This window comes from Octodon degus, unplaced genomic scaffold (genome assembly GCF_000260255.1).
Source record: "Octodon degus isolate 3935 unplaced genomic scaffold, OctDeg1.0 scaffold00068, whole genome shotgun sequence".
NCBI classification, from domain to species: domain Eukaryota; kingdom Metazoa; phylum Chordata; class Mammalia; order Rodentia; family Octodontidae; genus Octodon; species Octodon degus.
In genome coordinates this window covers 6,034,449-6,054,045 of record NW_004524644.1, presented here as the reverse complement: position 1 = coordinate 6,054,045, position 19,597 = coordinate 6,034,449, and the positions used below count along the sequence as shown (strand labels likewise).

The window sequence follows — 19,597 nt, the reverse complement described above, 5'->3', positions numbered from 1 at the left end:
TGTGTTATCATTAAAAAACTACTTACGGACGGGGCCAGGGAGATAGTTCAGTAGAGTAAGTGCTTGCCTGGCAAGCACAGGGTCCTGAATTCAATCCCTGATACCACCAAAAAAAAAAAAAAAAAAAAAGACTACTTACACTGTGGACATATTTAAATAAAACTATGGCAGTGATTTTTAAAAAACAAACAAACAAAAAAAAAAGTAAAGTTGCTAGGGCTGGTGAGATAGCTCAGTGGATTAAGCGCCCGCTTAGGCAAGTACAGGGACCAGGGTTCATTCCCGGCACCACATGCCGCTCCAGCCCCATCCTCAGGCACAATGAGCCAGCCAGCCACCAAGACCAGGCATGGTGGCGCATTCCTGTAATCCCAGCACTGTGGAGGCTGAAAGCAGGAGGATCACTGTGAGTCTGCGCTGAGTAGGGAGACCCTGTACCAAATACATATATACATACATACATACATACATACATGCATACATACATGGCTGGGGAGATAGCTCAGTGGAATAAGTGCTTGCCTGAAAAGCACAAGGTCCTGAGTTCGATCCCTGGTACCACCAAAAATTAAATAAATAAAGTTGCTCTGTAGCCCAAAATATGGTCTATTTTGGAGAAAGTTCTTTTGGTTACTATGGGTGCAACACTGGGTATTGATTAATTCTACCTGGTCTATACTGTGGTTTAATTCTGATGTTGCTTTCTTGATTTTTTTTTGTCTTGTAATAGCGGAGTATTGATATCTCCCATTATGATTTCATTTGGGGCTCTGTCATTTTTATGAAATTGGATAGACTAATGTTTAGTTCCTATGTACTTATGATTCTTTTAGGTGAATTCATCCCTTTACTAGTATGTAGTGGCTTTCTTTATTTCTTCTGATCAGTTCTTGTCTGAAGCCTACCTTGTCAGATATGAGTATAGATACACCTACTTGTTTTAAAGTTCTATCTGCTTGCCATATCATTTTTCCCTCCTTTCACTTTCTGTCTATGTATATGTCTTAACAGTTGAGGTGTGTTTCTGTTAGACAACATAAAGATGGGTCTACTTATCTAATCTGCCACTCGAGGTCTTTTAATTGGAGAGTTAAAACTGTGTACATAAAGTATTACTATTAGAAGATCTGTACTAATCTCTATCATTGTGTTGTTTTTCTGGTGTTTGAATCCTTTATTTACATATCTTCTCTGCCAGTCAGTCTTATTCTTCCCACTTGGCTCACAGTTGTTCCCTTCTTACTCTGTGTTTGAGATTTACTATCATTCGAAGTGGTGGCTTGATGGTCTTAAATTTCTCTAGTTTGTATTTATCATGGTATGTCTTTATTTCTTCTTTGAAAGAGAGCTTTTCAGGATCTAGTAATCTTTGTAAGCAACTATTTTCTTTCAGGGCTTGAAAAACTTTGTCCCATATTATCCTGGCTTCTCAAGTTGATGTAAGAAATTCTTATTTGGATGGGTTTACCCTTATAAATGACTTTGTTTTTCTAACAGCTTTTAATTTGTTTCCATTTTCTGAATTTCTGACATTTCTCTTATGGCAGCATCATGAGGAGGTTCTTTTCTGGGTGTCTTTATTTGGGATTAACAATACCATCTTTACTTGGCTATCCAGCTCAGTTTTTAGTTTGAGGAAGTTTTCTGCTACAATTTCAGTGACTAGACTTTTTAGGCCATTATTCTCCTTTTTAGTGCCCCCTTTAAAGCTAATGAGCTTTAAAGTTACTTGACAAGTTATTTCTTTTAGATTTATCCAGCAACTCCTCAAAGTCTATTCAGTGTTGATCATTCTTTTTAACTTGATCCTGTCTGAATGTTTTAGTATTTCTCTATCTTCAATTCCTAATTCTTATTTCTGTCTGATCTACTTTACTGCATTGATTTTCAGTTGTGTTTTTTATGTGTCTTCATGAGGTTTTCATTTCCTGGGTTTCTACTTAGTTGTATGCAGTTTTTCTTTTCTGAAATAGTCTTTCATATCCTGCCTTCTTTAATTCAGTCAGCTGCCTATTTGTATCTTCTTTGATCTCATTGATTATTCTAGCAATTGATTCTTTTTGGCTGCTTTTTAGTCCCTTTGATTTTATTGATCATTTTAACTATCAGTTTTAAAATTCTTTGGAATTTCACCATCCTCAGTATCATTGGGACCAAATTTGAGGAGTTCTTATTTTTGGAGGCGTTCTTTTGTCTTGTTTTCTTATTTTATTTGTGCTTGTGTACTGAAATTTGTACAACGGTTGGGTAAAATGTGTCTTCCACTGTTGTGTTGGATTCCTTTATATAAGAGGCTTTCTCTTTGACTATATTTTGGGAGGCTGTGTATCTTTGTGAGAGTTTCCACTCAGTCTACACTGGATATTAGCTTTATCCCCTAGTAATGCTTTGAAAGGACAGAGCAGTCCCAATAATCTCAATATTTGAGATGCTCACCGTAGGCTCTTTGATACCTAAGAACTTGATGGGAAAGATCTTTACTCCTAAACTGATTCAGTACAAGACATACTAAATAATATGGTATACTTGCCTAAGCTAAATTCAGCATCAGTGATGTTCAAAGTGTTTCAAGTAGTAAACAGATAAATAAGAGGAAGAGATACCCAGGGGAGGGGGAAATAGAGAATTAAAAATAATAATACAGAGAGAGAGGAGACTAAGGCATGTATATAGAGGAAAGTAATGAGAGAAAGGGAATGTGAAAGAGGCCTATACCTAATTATTGATCAAACACAAATAAATTTAGATATTCCTAATAAGCAACTATTGGTGTGGGAATATATGGCCAAACAAGCTAGGGTGTTGCAGAGTTAAAGCAGAAAACTAATAACTCACAGATAGAAACATACACACACACACACACACACACGTGTAAAAAGACTGGCCTTTGTCATACTAAGCATATTCTGATAAAGAGGCAACAAGGCAGAACATAAAAGAAAAAGAGCTGGGAATGGGGTGTCCTGTTGTATTGCTTGGGGTGTGTTCCTTACATGGTCTTTGCTGCCACTGTCTGCCACCATATTGGGGGGCCTCTAGCATTCCCGTGGTCAGTGGCTAGATATTTACTCTGCCCCCACCAGGGAGTCTCACCTGAGGGTTTTCATCGAGCCACAGCCTTACAGGAAGCCCCACCTTGTCCTTTCTCCATCCCTGGAAATCCCTTATCAGCTTGCCTAGACCCTGTGATTTCAGTGGCATCAGGTTAGTAATGAACTTTCTTCTGCATAGATGTTTTTCTGTACCTCCCGTCCCTATGTGTCCCAGTGACCCCATGTCTCTAATTTTCTCTTTGATACTTGTTTCCTCTGTGTCAGTGCCAAGGAGGCAGAAATCCAAGGCATCTCCATCCAGTCTATCTTTCCCTCAGTCATGCTCAGATGGCTTGGTCTCTGGACACACCCTGGGAGCACAGCCCAGGGGTAGAGATGCACTTTCCCGCTGTTATCATAGGCTCTGCATCATGTCCCAGTGGAAGAACTGCGTGGCTGGGCTGGCTGTGCAGGCAGAGACCTGTGATTGGAGTGCCCAGGTGCAGCCACTGCCCACCCCCCACCCAGGGTCCCTCTTACAGAATGCACTGTCCCTGTGCCTTGACCTGAGCTGGGAGTAGGACCCAGGCTGAGAGGGAGCTTCACTTCTTATCCGGACTGTCCCTTTTTTCTGCATTTCAACTCTGCTGTCCTATTCAAGTTGTACTCCAGTGCTTGGTGCCTCTATCATTTCTGGTAGCTGCACGCTGAATGACCTCAGTGAGTATCGAAGAGCTGTCTATGAGTGCTGCTTCCTCAACACCACCATGATATTCCTCAAAACAATTTAAATAAATGGCGAAGAGAATGTATATGGTCTTTGGGAGATGTTCAGGGCAGAACATAGAGCCACGTACTAGGAACAGAAAGAAGAGGCTCAGACTGACCTAATTATAAGAGTTCCCAATTCGAGTGTTTTGATTGGAAATGGAGATTTCAAATGATATTTAAAATCAGAATATTTGACTAAGTTACCCAGGGATGTACATAGATAAGTAGAGAAGAAAACCAAGACCTGAAAGGGCCGCAGAGATGGCTTAGTGCAAGAAGTGCTTCCCTGGCAAGCACAAGGGACTGAGTTCAATCCCTGGTTCCACAAAAAAAAAAAAAAGAAAACCAAGACCTGAGTATTGAGTGATTCATTATTAAAAACACATCACAGAGACAAACTCTGTCTGGTCCGCAGTGATCAAAGTGTGAGGTAAACAGGAACATGATTTGAATGATATCAAATAGTGTATTTATAAAAGTGAAAGACAAGAGATTTTCCCAAGAATATCAGACCTAGACATGTTGGCTTTTATAGAGGGGCTTGAAAGAAAAGGAAAATTCAAAAATAGTTCTAAAATCTAGAGATTAGAAGATTGATGGTAATACTGGCTGAAATAAATGCAAAAGAAAAAGGATTTTTTTTAATCCGGTTACTGTATATTGTTGCACATCTATAATCCCAGTTATTCAGGGAGCTGAGGTAAGAGAAACACAACTTTGAGCATGGCCTGGATAATTTAGAAAGACTGACTTCAAAACCCTTGACCTGGGATACAGCCCAGTGATGGAGTGCTTACCTAATATGCAAGAGGTCCTGGGCTCAATCTCCAGTACAAGGGGAAAAAATGAAATTAGAACACTGATAAGGGTGAGTAAGAAAAATAAATATCTTTCATGACAGAGGCAAGTTCAAGTGAAGGTGCCCCAGAAATTCAGGTAGATTAACTCTTAAAAAGGCTGGCTAGTTTTTTTGTAAACATTATCTTTACTGACAGTGATGTGATCTATAACATGAAATGATTATTTTCTGAAGGTTCTGCTTGAGAAGAAGCAAAGAGAAGAAGATAAAGAGAAAATGAAAGAAGCACTTTCTCAGCTCATACAAGAGTCTAATTTAAGAACCAAGAAAGCGGTAAAGGTTTTTTAAATTCTATTTAAAGTTCAGATTTAAGTTCTAACTAAAGACTAAATACAGGGCTGGCCAAAAAGCTCAGCAGATTAAAGCACCTGAAAGCAGGTGCAGGGGCCAGGGATTGGACCCTTGGACCTGCCATGTGGGCCCCGCCCCCAGGATGCGTTGAGACACAATTGGTTGTGGTGGTGAGTGCCTGTAATCCCAGCTCTTGGGAGGCTATAAACAGAAGAATCACTTAAAAGTCCGATCTAGGAGTGAGACCCTGAACACTCTGTAGACCCTTCCCTAAAAATAAAAAATAAAAAATAAATACTACCTAACAACTTTTAAATTAAAATACTTATATGCATACTTATAAGACTATATTAAATCATTAACAGGAATCATTACAATGAGAGACTTTTATATTGTATATTTCCATTGTATGTAAAATTTCACAGAGTAGGTAGGTATTATTTTATAAGTCAATGAAATACATAAATGTATGTATTAGTTATATACCATGAAAAATTTCACATATATTGTCTCTGGTTATAAATTATGACAGTGATTTTTTAATTATAAAACTGCTTGTATCTGAGTTCTCAAGTAAATAAAATTTTTTTGTTGTTTTTTTTTATTATTATTATTTTTATTTTTCAACAAATAATACACTGCATATATTCTTCTTAGTGGTTAATTGCTGTACAAGATGCGGACTTGTGATCCTATTTACAAACACCATTAGAACAAATCATTCTATTCATTAACAGAATGTAACTATATATCTATCCCAACCACTTTGAATACACAGATACAAAATGGACATTCATCTGTATACCCCATTTTTTCTAAGTTCCGTTATTGAATATTATAGGTGTGTAAACTCAGCAAAATATTCTAAAAGAGTCCAGTAGCCCATAATAGCATTGGGTCTCCTGTTTAACTGGCAATGTCAGAAATTATTGACCTGAGTCCCCCACAGCTCAACTTAACAGCATGGCTTTATTTCTTATAATTTCGTCTTCATACTTTTCTGCTGGATGGTTAAGACCAAGGTAAAGCAGGACCTATGCAACAAGAGTTGTAGCTTTTTGGTCTGAGAAGGTCAGTGAACTGCCCTCAGGATTTGTCCTGAGATCCTGTACCTCAGAAGTAAATAAAATTTTTGAGAAAAAAAACCATTGTTTATCTTTGAGTTTGGATAGTGACTAGCACCATTGTTGGCCTTTCCTATTTCTATTTCTTGTTAATGTACCTTACAGTTTGGTTGGTAAACATCCTCACTACTCATAGCAATTATAGAAAGCAATGTTTTTGTAGATAGAATGAGGTTAGTCCCACCCCTGGGTGCCCTGAGCTGAGACCGAGTCCGGGCATGGTGGCCAACACTTGTAATCCCAGTGCTCTAGCGCTCAGAGGCTTAAAAACAGGAGGGTCACTAGAAGTCCAAGCTGTGTAGTGAAACCCTGTGCAATATTAATTAATTAATTAATTAATTAAATCAGGTAAGGAGTTAGGGTGAGAGGTGGATATTAGACTCTGTATAAACTCTGTGGACCTCCACCACAGTGAACAGCTTCATTGTCCTGTGTACATGTTTCACACAGGGGTTTATATTTTTTTTATCAGATGCTAACCCCAGAAAACTTCCTGTGGAGTGTAGCTCACACATGAGGTACTGTCAGCTTCAAGAGTTCTCTTTTCAAAAGGAATCAGTAGTTTAATTCAGTTAAACTTGCCATCATTAATATAAAGTATTTCAAAATACACACTTTATTGTTGTCATAAACTCTCAGTTTACCTCTCAGTTTTAAACACTAAAAGGAACACATTTGAGAAATTATGTGAAAGAGAGGCTATGGAGATGAATAAGCACTTGCCCAGGAGGCGCAAGGGCCTGAGTTCAATCCCCAGTTCTGAAAAAAAAAAAAAAAAAACAAGAAAGAACGAAATTATGTGAAAGAGGTATGACATTGTAAAAATCAAACTTTTATATTCTGAAAACATGTCTTAATTTCTCCCTACCCCAGTGTTAATCAGCTTTCCTTCGCTCTAACAAATGCTTAGGATAATTAGTTTAAAAGAAATGTTTGTTTCAGGCCATGTTTAGTGCATGACTGGATGACCCCTTTGCCTTCAGGCCTATGGTGAAGCAGCACAGCATGGCAGAAGCAGGTGTCTGAGCAGAGCCACTTAGCCCATGCTAGGAAGGGAAAGAGGTGAAGAGGGAGTGGCTGGGCCCACTCCCCTCAAGGGCAGGAGAATCGCCTGAAGACCTCCCACTACACCCCACTTCTTAAGGGTTCCACCACCTCCTAATAACGCCTTGCTGGGAATCAAGCCTGTACTGTACAGGGTTGTGGAGAGCATTCTAGGTCCACAGTATAACACTCACCGTAGTGGAGAGGGAAACGACTTCGTGGGATCATCGGGAGTAACCCAGTCATACGGCATTTGAGTAATACCTGACACATAAATGCTCAGCATGTACTAAGCTGTATTACTACTGACCCACGGACAGAAGAGATTGATCCTTAATATCCTAATCTTTAATTTGTAGGAAACTTCAACATCAAATTGCATAACCTTAAATAGGACTAAAATAGAACCATATGTAATGTTTGTAGGCCTTGAAAAAGATAGCTCATATTAATTAACCAAGTAAAGTATATAACAGTATTATAAATATTCTACAAATTTTATATTATGTTTTTAATAATTTATAATTTTATAAGATTCTATACAATTCACAAGGTCTTAGATCATAGGACATTATGATACGCCATCAGCATCAGTATTCTTCATAATACTTTTCTAAAGCATGAACAGTGCTACTAGAAAACTGACGGTCATAGGAGCCATGCAGAGACACAACTAACTCTTCAAAATACTCTGCACAGGGGCTGGTGAGATGGCTCAGTGGTCTAAAGCACCTACTTAGAACAAACTAAGCTAAGCAAAGCACAGGGACCACGGTTCAATCCCCCAGCACCACATGCCAGCCAGCCCCACCCCCTGGTGGGCTGAACTGGCCACACACACTAAATAAATAAATAATTGAATAAGTAAATAAATAAAATTTAAAAATAAAATACTCTGCACATAAGTTCTACTGCTTCTGAAAGCAGATAAATGTTAATTCAGAGAAAGGTGACCTAACATGTAATTTACTTAATCCAAGAATATGATGTGTATTACGACAGTGCCTTTGTATTTGTAAAACAAAGATGTTTTTCAAGTTACTCCTTTGGGGCCAGGGAGATGGCTCAGGAGAATAAGTGCTTCCCTGGCAAGGGCAAGGGACTGAGTTCAATCCCTGGTTCCGCCAACATAAGTAAATAAAGTTACTCATTCCGTTTTCACGGCGAGTCTGCTCTGCTCGCCCCTGCAGGCACTTGCTCTTGCCCTGCAAGTGCTCTACCACAGAGCTGCAGTCTCAGTTCTTTAACTTTTTTCCATGGTTTTTTTTCCCTCTTGTTTTGCTCTATAGCAATAGTTTTCACAGTGTTCAGGCATTCTGCAAGATTCCATCTACTTTCATACTTCTGTTATACTTTGCTTTTATCACTCTCACTTTCTCATGAATATGCAGTGTTGTTTGCCAAGAGTTGCATAATATGTAAAGATGCAGCAGGTTGAATATAGAAACAGGTATGAGAAAATAGCTTTCTTCTATTCAGCCAGACATTAAGGTGTTTTGTTTTGTTTTGTTTTGTTTTGTTTTGTTTTGTTTTGTTTTGTTTTGTTTTGTTTGTGATACCAAGTATTGAACTCAAAACCTGGTACTTGCCAGTCAAGCTCTTATTCCACTGAGCTATCTCCCCGGCCCTAAGAAGATTTATAAAAATAAAATACCAATCTTTGTAAAAATCTTTAATTTTAAAAAATACACTTTTTTAGGGCCGGGGAAATGGCTCAGCAGAATAAGCGCTTGCCTGGCAAGCATGAGGCCTGAGTTCAATCCCTGGTTCCGCCAAAAAAAAAAAAAAATTGGGGGGCCTGCCCCTTAGCCCAGTCCTTTAAGTGGCTGCTTCAACAAAGCAGTCAGGCTCAGGTTTCTGTGGTTCAATCCCCACAACTCAAGCCAGCCAAACCTGCCCTGAAGGCATTGGGAGAAAAAAAAAAATCCTAAAAAATACACTTTTTTAAGAGAAAAAAACAAATAGCAAAGACAAAAAAAAAGAAACAGAAAATAAAAATGGTACAATGTTTTAAAACAGGAATAGAGAGGGCAGGCAAGATAGCTCAGCAGACTAAGTGCCTGCTCTAGGCAAGTGCAGTGACCAGGTTCAATCCTGACACCGCATGCCACACCAGCCCTGCTGCTAGACACGCTGAGCCGGCCACCAAGTCCAGGCATGGTAGTGCACACCTGTAATCCCAGCTCTGGGGAGGCTAAGACAGAAGGATCGCTATGAGTCCGAACTGTGTAGTGAGACCCTGTACCAAATACATTTTTTAAAAAAAGGAATAGAAACTAAACAGTGGTTATTATACTACACATTTATATCATCAGATTTGTTGATAGATTTACCAGATATAGGCATGCAAGACCAATGAAACAATTAAACATTAACTCTTTCTTTCAATAAGACATTAGAAACAGGGGCCAGGGAGATAGCTCAGTGGAATAAGTGTTTCCCTGGCAAGTGCAAGGGCCTGAGTTCAATCCCTGGTTCTGAAAAAAAAAAAAAAAAAGACATTAGAAACAATACACATTTTTAAAAAGCAAGGTGAAAAGTATTCAACAGTGATTGTTACACATTGTTGTCTTCAGTGTAGTTGCTCAGGTTAGAGATATTCATATATAAAATTTCATGCAGTAAAAATTGTAAATATTAACTGCTACCTTCAAGAAATTGAGAGAAAGTAGTAGTACAACTATCTTAGCTTTCCTGTGTATATACTTATATGATTTTTTCACTTTTCTTTTTTCCTATTTTCTCCTTTCCTTCATCTCAGTTGTTTATTCCTTATGTATAATTTCTTTCTGTTTTACTATATTTACCTTTCATATTTTATAAGACTTTGACAAAGCCCAATACTCACTTATAATAAAAACCCTACAGACAATTGGAATACAGGGCCTATAGCTCGATCTGATAAAAGCCATCTATGACAAACCAACAAACATTATTCTAAATGGAGAAAAACTTAAGTTTATACTCTAAAATGAGGTATGAACAGGATGTCCGCTGTCATCCCTCCTATTCAATATGGTTCTGGAAACATTAATCAGAGCCATTAGACAAGAGAGGAATAAAAAGAATGATTGGAAAGGAAAAAGTTAAATTATCATTATTTGCAGATGATATGATACTGTACATGGAAGAGCCAAAAAATTCTACCACGAAACTTCTGAAATTAGTAAATTGAGTAACATAGCAGGATACAAAGTTAGTACCCAAAAATCCATAGCATTCCTCTACACAGACAACAGAGTCACTGAGAGAAAAATTAGAGCAACAACATCCTTTACAATAGCATCAAAAAAAAAAAAAAAGAGAAATACTTAGGAATTAATCTAACAAAGGAAGTAAAAGAACTATACAATGAAAATTACAATACTCTGGAAAAAAGAGGAGAATTGCACTTATTTTTCATAAAAATGTTATATATATATATACTTTTTTTTTTTTTTTAAATACAGGGTCTCACTACATAGATCCAACTCGTAGTGATCCACCTGTGTTCAACCTCCCAAGAGCTGGGATTACAGGCGTGTGCTGCCACGCCCATTCTCAGTTGTCTCTGCACATCGCTGGCCACTGCTCTGACTAAGCAGGCACTTTAATCCACTGAGCTATTTGGCTGGCCCCAAGCATGTATTTTATTCTAAACAATATAAAATTTAATTATTTGAATTCTAATTATATTTTAATTATTGTTTTAAAGGAATTAAAATTTTAAATTTGGGGGTTTTATTTCTAAATAATGGTTAAGTATTGGTTAAAAAACATTATATTAATGGCTCAGTGGAATAAGCGCTTCCCTGGCAAGTGCAAGGGCCTGAGTTCAATCCCCAGTTCCACCAAAAAAAAAAAAAAACCCAAAAACATTATATTAGAAGTATCATCCTTTTTGCTCTCTTTCTGGTCTCACACCAAATTCTTGGTTACTGGGGAGCTTGTGCATATGTTTATCTTCTATGCCCTAAAAGTTACAACTTTATTTAACTGTTATGTAAAATTATTATGTGGCTGTTATTCTAAATTTTTATCAAATGTTTTGATGAATTTTTATCAGGTATTATTTATTATTTAAATAACTTATAATGTCTTCTTTTACAGGTCGAAAACACCAAAAAACAACATCATGTACAGATTTCTCAATTAATGGAAGAACTTTCAGCTCTTCAAATGGTGGGTTAGAAGCCCAGTGAAGACTGTAGATGTAGCTTAGTGATAGAGAGCTGGCCTAGCACACACAGGGCATTCGATTCAATCACAAGCCTCACAAAAAAAGAAAGAAAAAGAAGTCTAGATGAATATTTTCTTTTAAATATTGCTCATTTTTAAAGACAAGATACAATTTATCAAGTGTTTGTTTATTGAAAATATATTTATTAAGCTATGACCTTTGCTGGATGCTAGGAAAACACAGATACAGATGTTTTCTGGTCTGATGCTATATGGCCTCCCAGGAAGTGTGGCATCCATGACGTTTAGTAATTATTTCTTTTTGACAGATAACACAATGCCACTGAGACACCCAGGTGCAGTTCCTACCATCCTGGGTGTAGACAAAGGAGGGTGGGTGGACAGACAGACATACTGTGGATTCACAGAATGGGAGTGAGAAAAAAGAAAGATGAAAACTTCCCCAAAGCAATTTATATTGAAGGATAAGTAGGCAAAATGGGAGAAGAAGTGAGTACTTGTGTAACTGGAGATCATATTATAGAATATAAATTTATCCTGAAGATTTGATGAAATGAAATTTAGTAACATAATAGAAATGTAGCAATTTCTAAGAACTGGAAAGATATTTACTACTTCAAGAACTCATCTTTTCTGAATTCTTTTATCATTTTTCATATTGGTGACAAAATTCATCAATGAAGTCTATCATATCATATGTATTAAGCATTAGTACTTGTTCAGTGTACAGCTACTAGCGTACTCCTGCTCTTTCCACCAAAATGTTATCACCTCTTAGATTTGATTATAGAATAGCGCAGTCTCATCCCTTCTTCAAGTTCCCCACTGCCTAATTCAGTGTTTTGCACAATACATTTTTAAATTAATACTTATCAACCAAATGATATCTACATACTTCTGAAAAGGATCATGTCTTTTCCACATTTTGCAGACTCTAGTGTACATTATAAAACTTAGTCATTGTGTATTGGTCCTGAATATAATAGGACTGATAACAGTGTCAGTTTTTATTTGTTTGTTTAATGTCATTTGTTTTAATGATGTAGGAATTGTGTAAAATTAACAGGATGCAGTGTGGCTAATTAGTCATGTTTAATTATTTGTTGCTATGTAGTTTTCCTTCTCTTTCCATCACCCTGTTATTTTATCTGTTCTCTTTCATGAACTAATTATCAAAAGACTCACATCTTTGTAAAGGAAGAAATAATAGTGTCTTTACCCCAGTCTCAGATCATTTAATGGACTGTAAACTCTGCAAGGCCATGAATATTTGTTCTCTTTTCCCAAAGAAAAACAACTGGCTACATTCTGCAAGGTCTTTTTAAAGAATAATTGTTGTTAGATGTTTAACAACAAAAGCTGTATCAAGCTCAGCTTATAGTCAAGTCATTTTTAAAAGTATAGTTTATTTTAAAAGTGTATCTTATGATTTATAGTAAAACAATTTTATTTCATAGCTAAGTGATTTTTCTAAGGATAGAAACACTATCTGATGTCATGTTGATTCTGTGGGGAAAATTGTACTGCCTAATTGAGAAGTGTTCAATATGTTAGAAAACATAGGAAGGAAGACATTTTCATGTACTTTTTTTTTTTTTTTTTTTTTTTTGTATTTTAGGGAAGGGTCTCACTACTAGATCTGACTCATAGTGATCCACATGTTTGCAGCCTACTAACAGCTAGGATTACTGGCACATGCCACCACTCCCAGTCTCAATCACTGGCTCAGCATTCCCCTGGGAGTGGGGGCAGTGGCAGCCAGCAGGGCAGGCCCAGGGGTGGAGCCCCCGGCCCCTGCACCTGCTTGCAGGCACTTTAATCTGCTGAGCTATTTGGCCAGCCCTCGTGTACTTTAAAAAGCAAATTTTCTGAGAAAATCTGACCTAGAGTCTCAAGTTTAATAATGGTATCCACTATTTTCTATCCTTAAACAGCAACTATGCCATCTTTATTATAAAGATTAAGCCTAAGAGAAAGTTAACCATACTTGGACTAACCAAAAATTAAGCTATACTTGCAGAAAGAGGGGAAAAAATCTTGTATTTTAGGTTAGTGTGCAGAATTTTTAATAGGTTAAAAAAAAGGCTAAAGGCAGTATATTCAAGTTATATGTCTCCCTTTTTTTCTCAAAAAACACCTAACAGCCTTTAATCTCTCCTGCCAGATATAGTTTCTCTTAAAAATACTCAAGGTCTAGGGCTGGTCAGATAGCTCAGTGCCTGCTTAGGCAGGGGCTGGGATTCCATTCCCAGTGTGCCATACAGGCCCTGCCCCTGGGGCACACTGAGACGGGGCATGGTGGCACGTACCTGTAATCCTAGCACTTGGGAAGCTGAAAACAGGAGGATCACTAGGAGTCCGATCTGTATAGTGAGACCCTGTAATGTGGAAGATAGCTATTAATCTATAGCAAATGGAAAATAAGATTAACTATAAAATGCCCAAATATATAAAAGTAAAATAAAACATTTGCCATGATCTTTTCTTAGATCCATGAATTTTCTGAAAGTCTAGTTTTTCATTTCTAAGTACTACAGAAAGTCTTGAACTGTATTTTTATTTTATCCCTGCTTCAACTACATAAGGACGTCATGGTCTATCACCCATGAGCTCTTAGTATTTCCTGAGACTTAAAAAAAAAAAAAAAAAACTCCATTGTCACATTTTGTCATATTTCTTCCAAATGTACGTATAGCAGTGGTGATTAGCAAATACCTATATGTCTAAAAAGGTTAATAATAATTTTTAATCTTTGTTTCATTATTGTGCATGTTTAGTAGAATCAGTATGGTAATTCTTTAAAGATTTCACCTTTTCTTATTTCACCATTGCCACTCCACGTAAACCATTCTCTGAGCCATTGTCAGTTGTCCATATAATATTGTAGACTCAATGAAGAGGGTTATGGAGATACTTGCTTTCTACACCGTTGTCAGACCCACAAGTGCGATACAACTGTGTGATCAGTGCATACTGTATATTGCAAGCCATGTTACGAGAAGCAGAGGAGGAAGGGGGAAGAGGGAGGAATATAATCAAAAGACAGATATTGGGGCTAGTGAGATGGCTTAGTGGTCTAAAGCACCTACTTAGAACAAGCTCAGCTAAGCAAAGCACAGGGACCACGGTTCAATCCCCCAGCACCACATGCCAGTCAGCCCCGCCCCCTAGTGGGCTGAGCTGGCCACACACTAAATAAATAAATAAATGTTTAAAAAAAAAAAAGACAGATATCTTCTTGTTTTGAAAAAAGGGGTATCGCTGTCAGAAATAAGAAATCTGAATATTTGGGTCATAGTTACAAAGTAGACAATTAAGTATTACAACTGTCAATATTGCAGTGCCAGGAGAGTCCCAGTATGGATTTTTGTTATGAATTATTTATTGTTAACTTATCACTAAATGTTATGAATTGAACATTTAGTGATAAGTTAACAATAAATAATATCACACAACAGAAACAATAGTTTTAGAATGTATGTACCTGTGCACATTGTAAGCCATAGGTTATCCCTCAGAGTACTGTGCCACCAGCCAGTTCTACACTGCCTTTTGAAAAAAATTTGTAAGGAAATATACAAAGAAAAGATACAATATGAGATAGTGGCTCTTTTTCTGTTTATCTTTTCTTCCTGGCTCTGCCAATCTGGGTGTCCTACTGCTCTGCTTAATTAGAGCCCCTTAGCACCTTGTCCCTGGATTTCTGGTACCCTGGACTCGCTCCTGAGTTTCACTTTGTTTGCTTTTGGTTTGTGTTTGGTGATTACTGTGTTGATAAGGTGACTTTGGTGTTCCTGCTATGAATAAATCACTGCTTAAGATTTTACCTAATGTATTTACTTGTATTAATAACTTGAATTTACAGGAGTGTTATGAAAAACAAAGCCAAATTGAACGATGCGTTAGGGAAAAAAAAGCTGTGGAAGAAGAACTAGAACAGGTAAAAATAAAAGGAAATATGACTACCTAAAACTACAAATATTCAACATTGCTATCTGATTTCATCACATAAAAGTGTTCTCCTTCTCCGGGTGTTTCTTATATTCTTGGAATACAGTCAGGATCTCCATTTAAGTCCTGCAGCTGCCTTCGTACATCTCTAAATCTGGTACTGTTCTCTGAATTTTGTACTTTTTTAATTTATTTTTTATTAATTTTATTGAGAAACAGCAATGAGAGTTTCAAAACCGATTAATAGGACAGTTTCAATAATTAATACATTGCATATTGTTATCTTCTTAGTGGTTATTCACAGTACAAGATGCAGACATGATATCCTGTCCAAGTACTATTAGTACAAATCTTTCTTCTCATTGAATTAAGAGAAAGTAGCTGTATATCTATCCTATTTTCTATATACAAATACAAAATGTTTCTCAATAAAATTATGGAAAAAAATAAATAAAAATTCAAGTTTAAAAAGGCAAAAAAAAAATACAAAATGGTCCTTCCTTTATATCTCCTTTTTTTTTGTTTAGTTTTGTCTGAATAGGGTATTCCATTGCCATTTAAATATTGTAGGTGTGTGAATTCAGCAGAATAATACAATATAGTCCACCAGTCCATAACAGTAGTGGGTTATCCATAGGGCTGACAATGTCAGAAATTGTTGACTTGACCTTTTCACAGCTCAGCATATTAATATGACTTTACTTTTTATACTTTGTTTTTATAATTTCCTGCTGGATGGTTAAGACCAAGATAAAGCAAGACCTATATAACAAGAAATGTAACTTTTGTATCTTATAAGGTCAGTCAAGTCCCCTCAGGATTTATCCTGTAACCCTGTACCACAGTTTGCATATCTTTTGTCAGTGTCAGCCATGTGGATGAGTTACAACCATTGCTTGACCAATTTGCTCTCTGTGAAAGGCTGAGAGAATGTTTTCTCTTCATGTGGATGCCACTTGAAGATATACTCATAAGTGAAATAAACCAGACCCACATGTATAAATATTGTGTAGTCTCACTAGTATAAGAACTCAAAAGAAGAAATATAAATAGAAAAGTATAGCACAATTAAAAGGAAAGAGAAAGCTTGAGGACTGACAATGAGGAGAGGGCAAGGAGAAAAGCTGGGAAAAATGACAGGGACAAAGCCATACATTTATCCGCACAAGATGGGTAAGGCAATGATCCTGATAAACATCAGCAGGTTTTTGAAACTAGGAGTAAATTGGTAGGATTCTCATCCTGACTATATATGCTGATACCTATGACTAAGCAACTGCATTGAAGATAGCAATGTGTAATAGAAGGGTCATGCTTGGAGTGCCTGTCATTCTGGTCTTCTAAATACGTACTGCTTTTCATGACATACCAATTATTGCCATACTGTCTCTCAAGTAAATGTTTGTTTAAAAAAAAAAAGGTAATAAATGAAAAAAGACAAGAAAAAAAAAATCACAGTACTGTCCTGCTACAGTGCTATATATGGTTAGATTTCCAAATTTCTGTGGAAAATATGTAATTGTTTATTCATATTTTTTAAATTTTTTTTAACTTTTTTTCTCCTTATTCTGTAGGGCCTTAAAGTTTAACATATCAATACTAGATGGAAAATACCTGTGCCATGTTATGCCTAAGATGTTTGATATTCAGACAGATAGTGAGCTTAAAGCCAACTGCATATATTGTAGGGTAATAATAAGCTTCTCTCCTGGAGGGTTAACAACCTAAGTTTGCAAACCAAAAATTAGAGAAAAAGACGGGATGCAAGGATAGTCAACATTTTGTCCCTAGCCTTTCAAGGTCAGTGAGGACTCAGGACATAGGAGACCCTGTAGCATAACATCATGTAATTCAATTGTGTCCCTAATTTTCTGATCAAGGAGATTATGGGGCCACAGAGCAATGTGATTGATGACGTAGAGTGTGCCTAAGGTGAATTTTGTACTTAAAGGTGTAATATTTTATGAAATAGCTATATTTCTTGCTTTAACTTCATCCCAATAGTAAAGTTCATTTAGTCTGTCTTCTTTTTTTAATTTTATGCCAGCTCTTACTGGGGTATAGGAGGCCATCTGTAAATACAAAAAGTATGTATAGACAGAAAAGTATAACATTGCTATGATATTTACCTTTTTAATGTATGATAATTAGGAAAAATATTTACCTCAATGATATTTAAAATATTTGCGAAATCTACATAAAACCTTAATTTTGCCTAGCAAGCACAAGGGCCTGAGTTCAATCCCCGGGTCCAAAAAAAAAAACAATTTAATTTTATAAATTTAATTATGTACATTTTTAAATTTCTTTCTATCCTTTTTTTCTTAATGTATTTGGTACAGGGTCTCACTACACAGCTTGAACTCGTAGAGATCCTCCTGTTTTCAGCCTCCCCAGCACTGGGATTACAGGCATGCACCACCACACCTAGACTCAGTCACTGGCTCAGCACACCCAGGGATGGGGAAATGCGGCATGTGGTACTGGGGATCAAACCTGGTCCCTGCACTTGCCTAAGCAGGCGCTTAGTCTGCTGAGCTATCTCACTGGCCCAATCCTACATCTTTTAAAGTACTTTGGGAAAAGAAAGGTAGATCAAAATTGGGCACATACAACATCTGTCTTTTAGATGCTATATTAGAAACTTTCAGAGAGGAAATTTTAATTAAGTAACTTGCCCAGTGTTTAAAAAAATAGGGTCAGAACTTCATTTTCAAATACAAGATGTATAACATGAAAATCATGTGAAATAACCACATTATCAAAAACCATGCCCGAGCTGGGGAGATAGCTCAGTAGAATAAGCACTTGCCTGGTAAATACAGGATTCTGAGTTCAATCGCAGGTACTGAAAGAAAAAAAAAAAAAAAGAACCATGCCAGTAGTGAACAGTAAAACGGTAATTACAGAGAAGAACATGGTGTACAATCCTACTTGTAGCAAAAGAAATATGTGTTCAAAGTAGGACCGTGTAGGAAGGGCATCTCTCTGCTGCAAGGCAGATCCTTCTGAGTGTCTATTAAATAGGCTCCGTGTAGATGGCAAGCTTCTCTCCCCATCAGGGCTTGGGATAGATTTTTCAGTGTTACTTGGCCCACGTTAAGGGATGACTTTCCTGGAGATATGTAAAAGCACTGAGGCAAAAGGCAGTGGACAGGAAGAAGGAATAGCCCCTGTGCCCCCACTGTCCCACAGACAAGCACGTCAAGGCCACAATGCTGCTGGGCCTGCAGTGAGCTCTGTGTCCCAGGAGTAAGTAGGACAGTGAAGTGTGATGCCTTCCTTTTCTCTCGAGCAGGAGACACAGCATGGTGTTGACAGCAGGAAGTCACAGCTTACTGGGCCAGGCAGTGTTTCAGCCCTTGTTCTGTGAGAGGAAGTACAGCCGTGAGGAAAGCAGCTACATCTGGGGAAGGGAAAATTCTGGTTCTAGATTACTATCCAGGTGACCCAGAGTGAGATTCTAGGGTCATTTTCAGATAAGTCTACTCATTGTACCACAGTAGGTAGTTTTCTTTTCTAATATTAAATAATTGTCTTGAAGGATACTTACCAAAAAGCCACCAGTGGTTATGTCTAAATTGACATTCAAGTTAATTTTTTGCTTTCAGCTGCTTTACACTTTTGTATTAGCAGATTAATCTACTATGGGCATAAATACCTTCTTTAAATAAAATTGTTCTTTATATCTCCATTTATTATATATGTCTATATTTTTTGGCATTTTATTCTGTAAACACGAAACCACCAAACTTAATCACTGATGTGTTGTAATATGTGGAAACAGATGAACACGTAACCATGGTGTTATGTTTCATCATTGGTTTCAGTTTCTAAACTGTGTACTTGGTTCAGACAGTTTCCGTCTGTATGGTGATATACATGTAAGCTTCTTCTGCAGACTTACCGTGAAGGCAGAGGGAATGAAGGTGATTACAGAAAACTGGAAGAAATGCACCGAAGATGTCTGGTTGCTGAGCGCTCAAAAGATGATCTTGAGCTAAAACTTAAGAGAGCAGAAAATAGGATAAAGCAACTTGAAATTAAGTAAGTTTTCTTTTGTTTTGTTACAGTAACTCACATGGTTTGGGGCAGGTTTTCTATCATCCTTTATAGACTCATATCTTATTTCAAAAAGACAAATTTTTCAAAATTATTTCTAAAAAATGCCTTCAGGAGGAAGATTTAACCGTATATCATTTTATTTTAAATTTACCATTTCTAGCAATTAAATACAATGTTCATTCATATTATGTAGCATATATATATATATATTAACTTGGTTCTAAATGTTGCTTTTAAGCGCGAGGGCCTGAATTCAATCCCCGGTTCCGCAAAAATAATAA

At 37.0% G+C, this 19,597-nt stretch overlaps 1 protein-coding gene across 2 annotated transcripts in view; it reads left to right on the top strand.

Moving 5' to 3' along the window:
- Sclt1 (sodium channel and clathrin linker 1) overlaps positions 1–19,597 on the top strand; it is a 262,327-nt gene that overhangs the window by 183,468 nt on the left and 59,262 nt on the right. For both annotated transcript variants that reach the window (XM_023719509.1, XM_023719507.1), the window contains 4 exons: positions 4,837–4,935; positions 11,211–11,282; positions 15,166–15,240; positions 19,153–19,298. In XM_023719509.1, the coding sequence (XP_023575277.1) occupies positions 4,837–4,935; positions 11,211–11,282; positions 15,166–15,240; positions 19,153–19,298 (392 nt within the window). The remainder of the gene's footprint in view (positions 1–4,836; positions 4,936–11,210; positions 11,283–15,165; positions 15,241–19,152; positions 19,299–19,597) is intronic.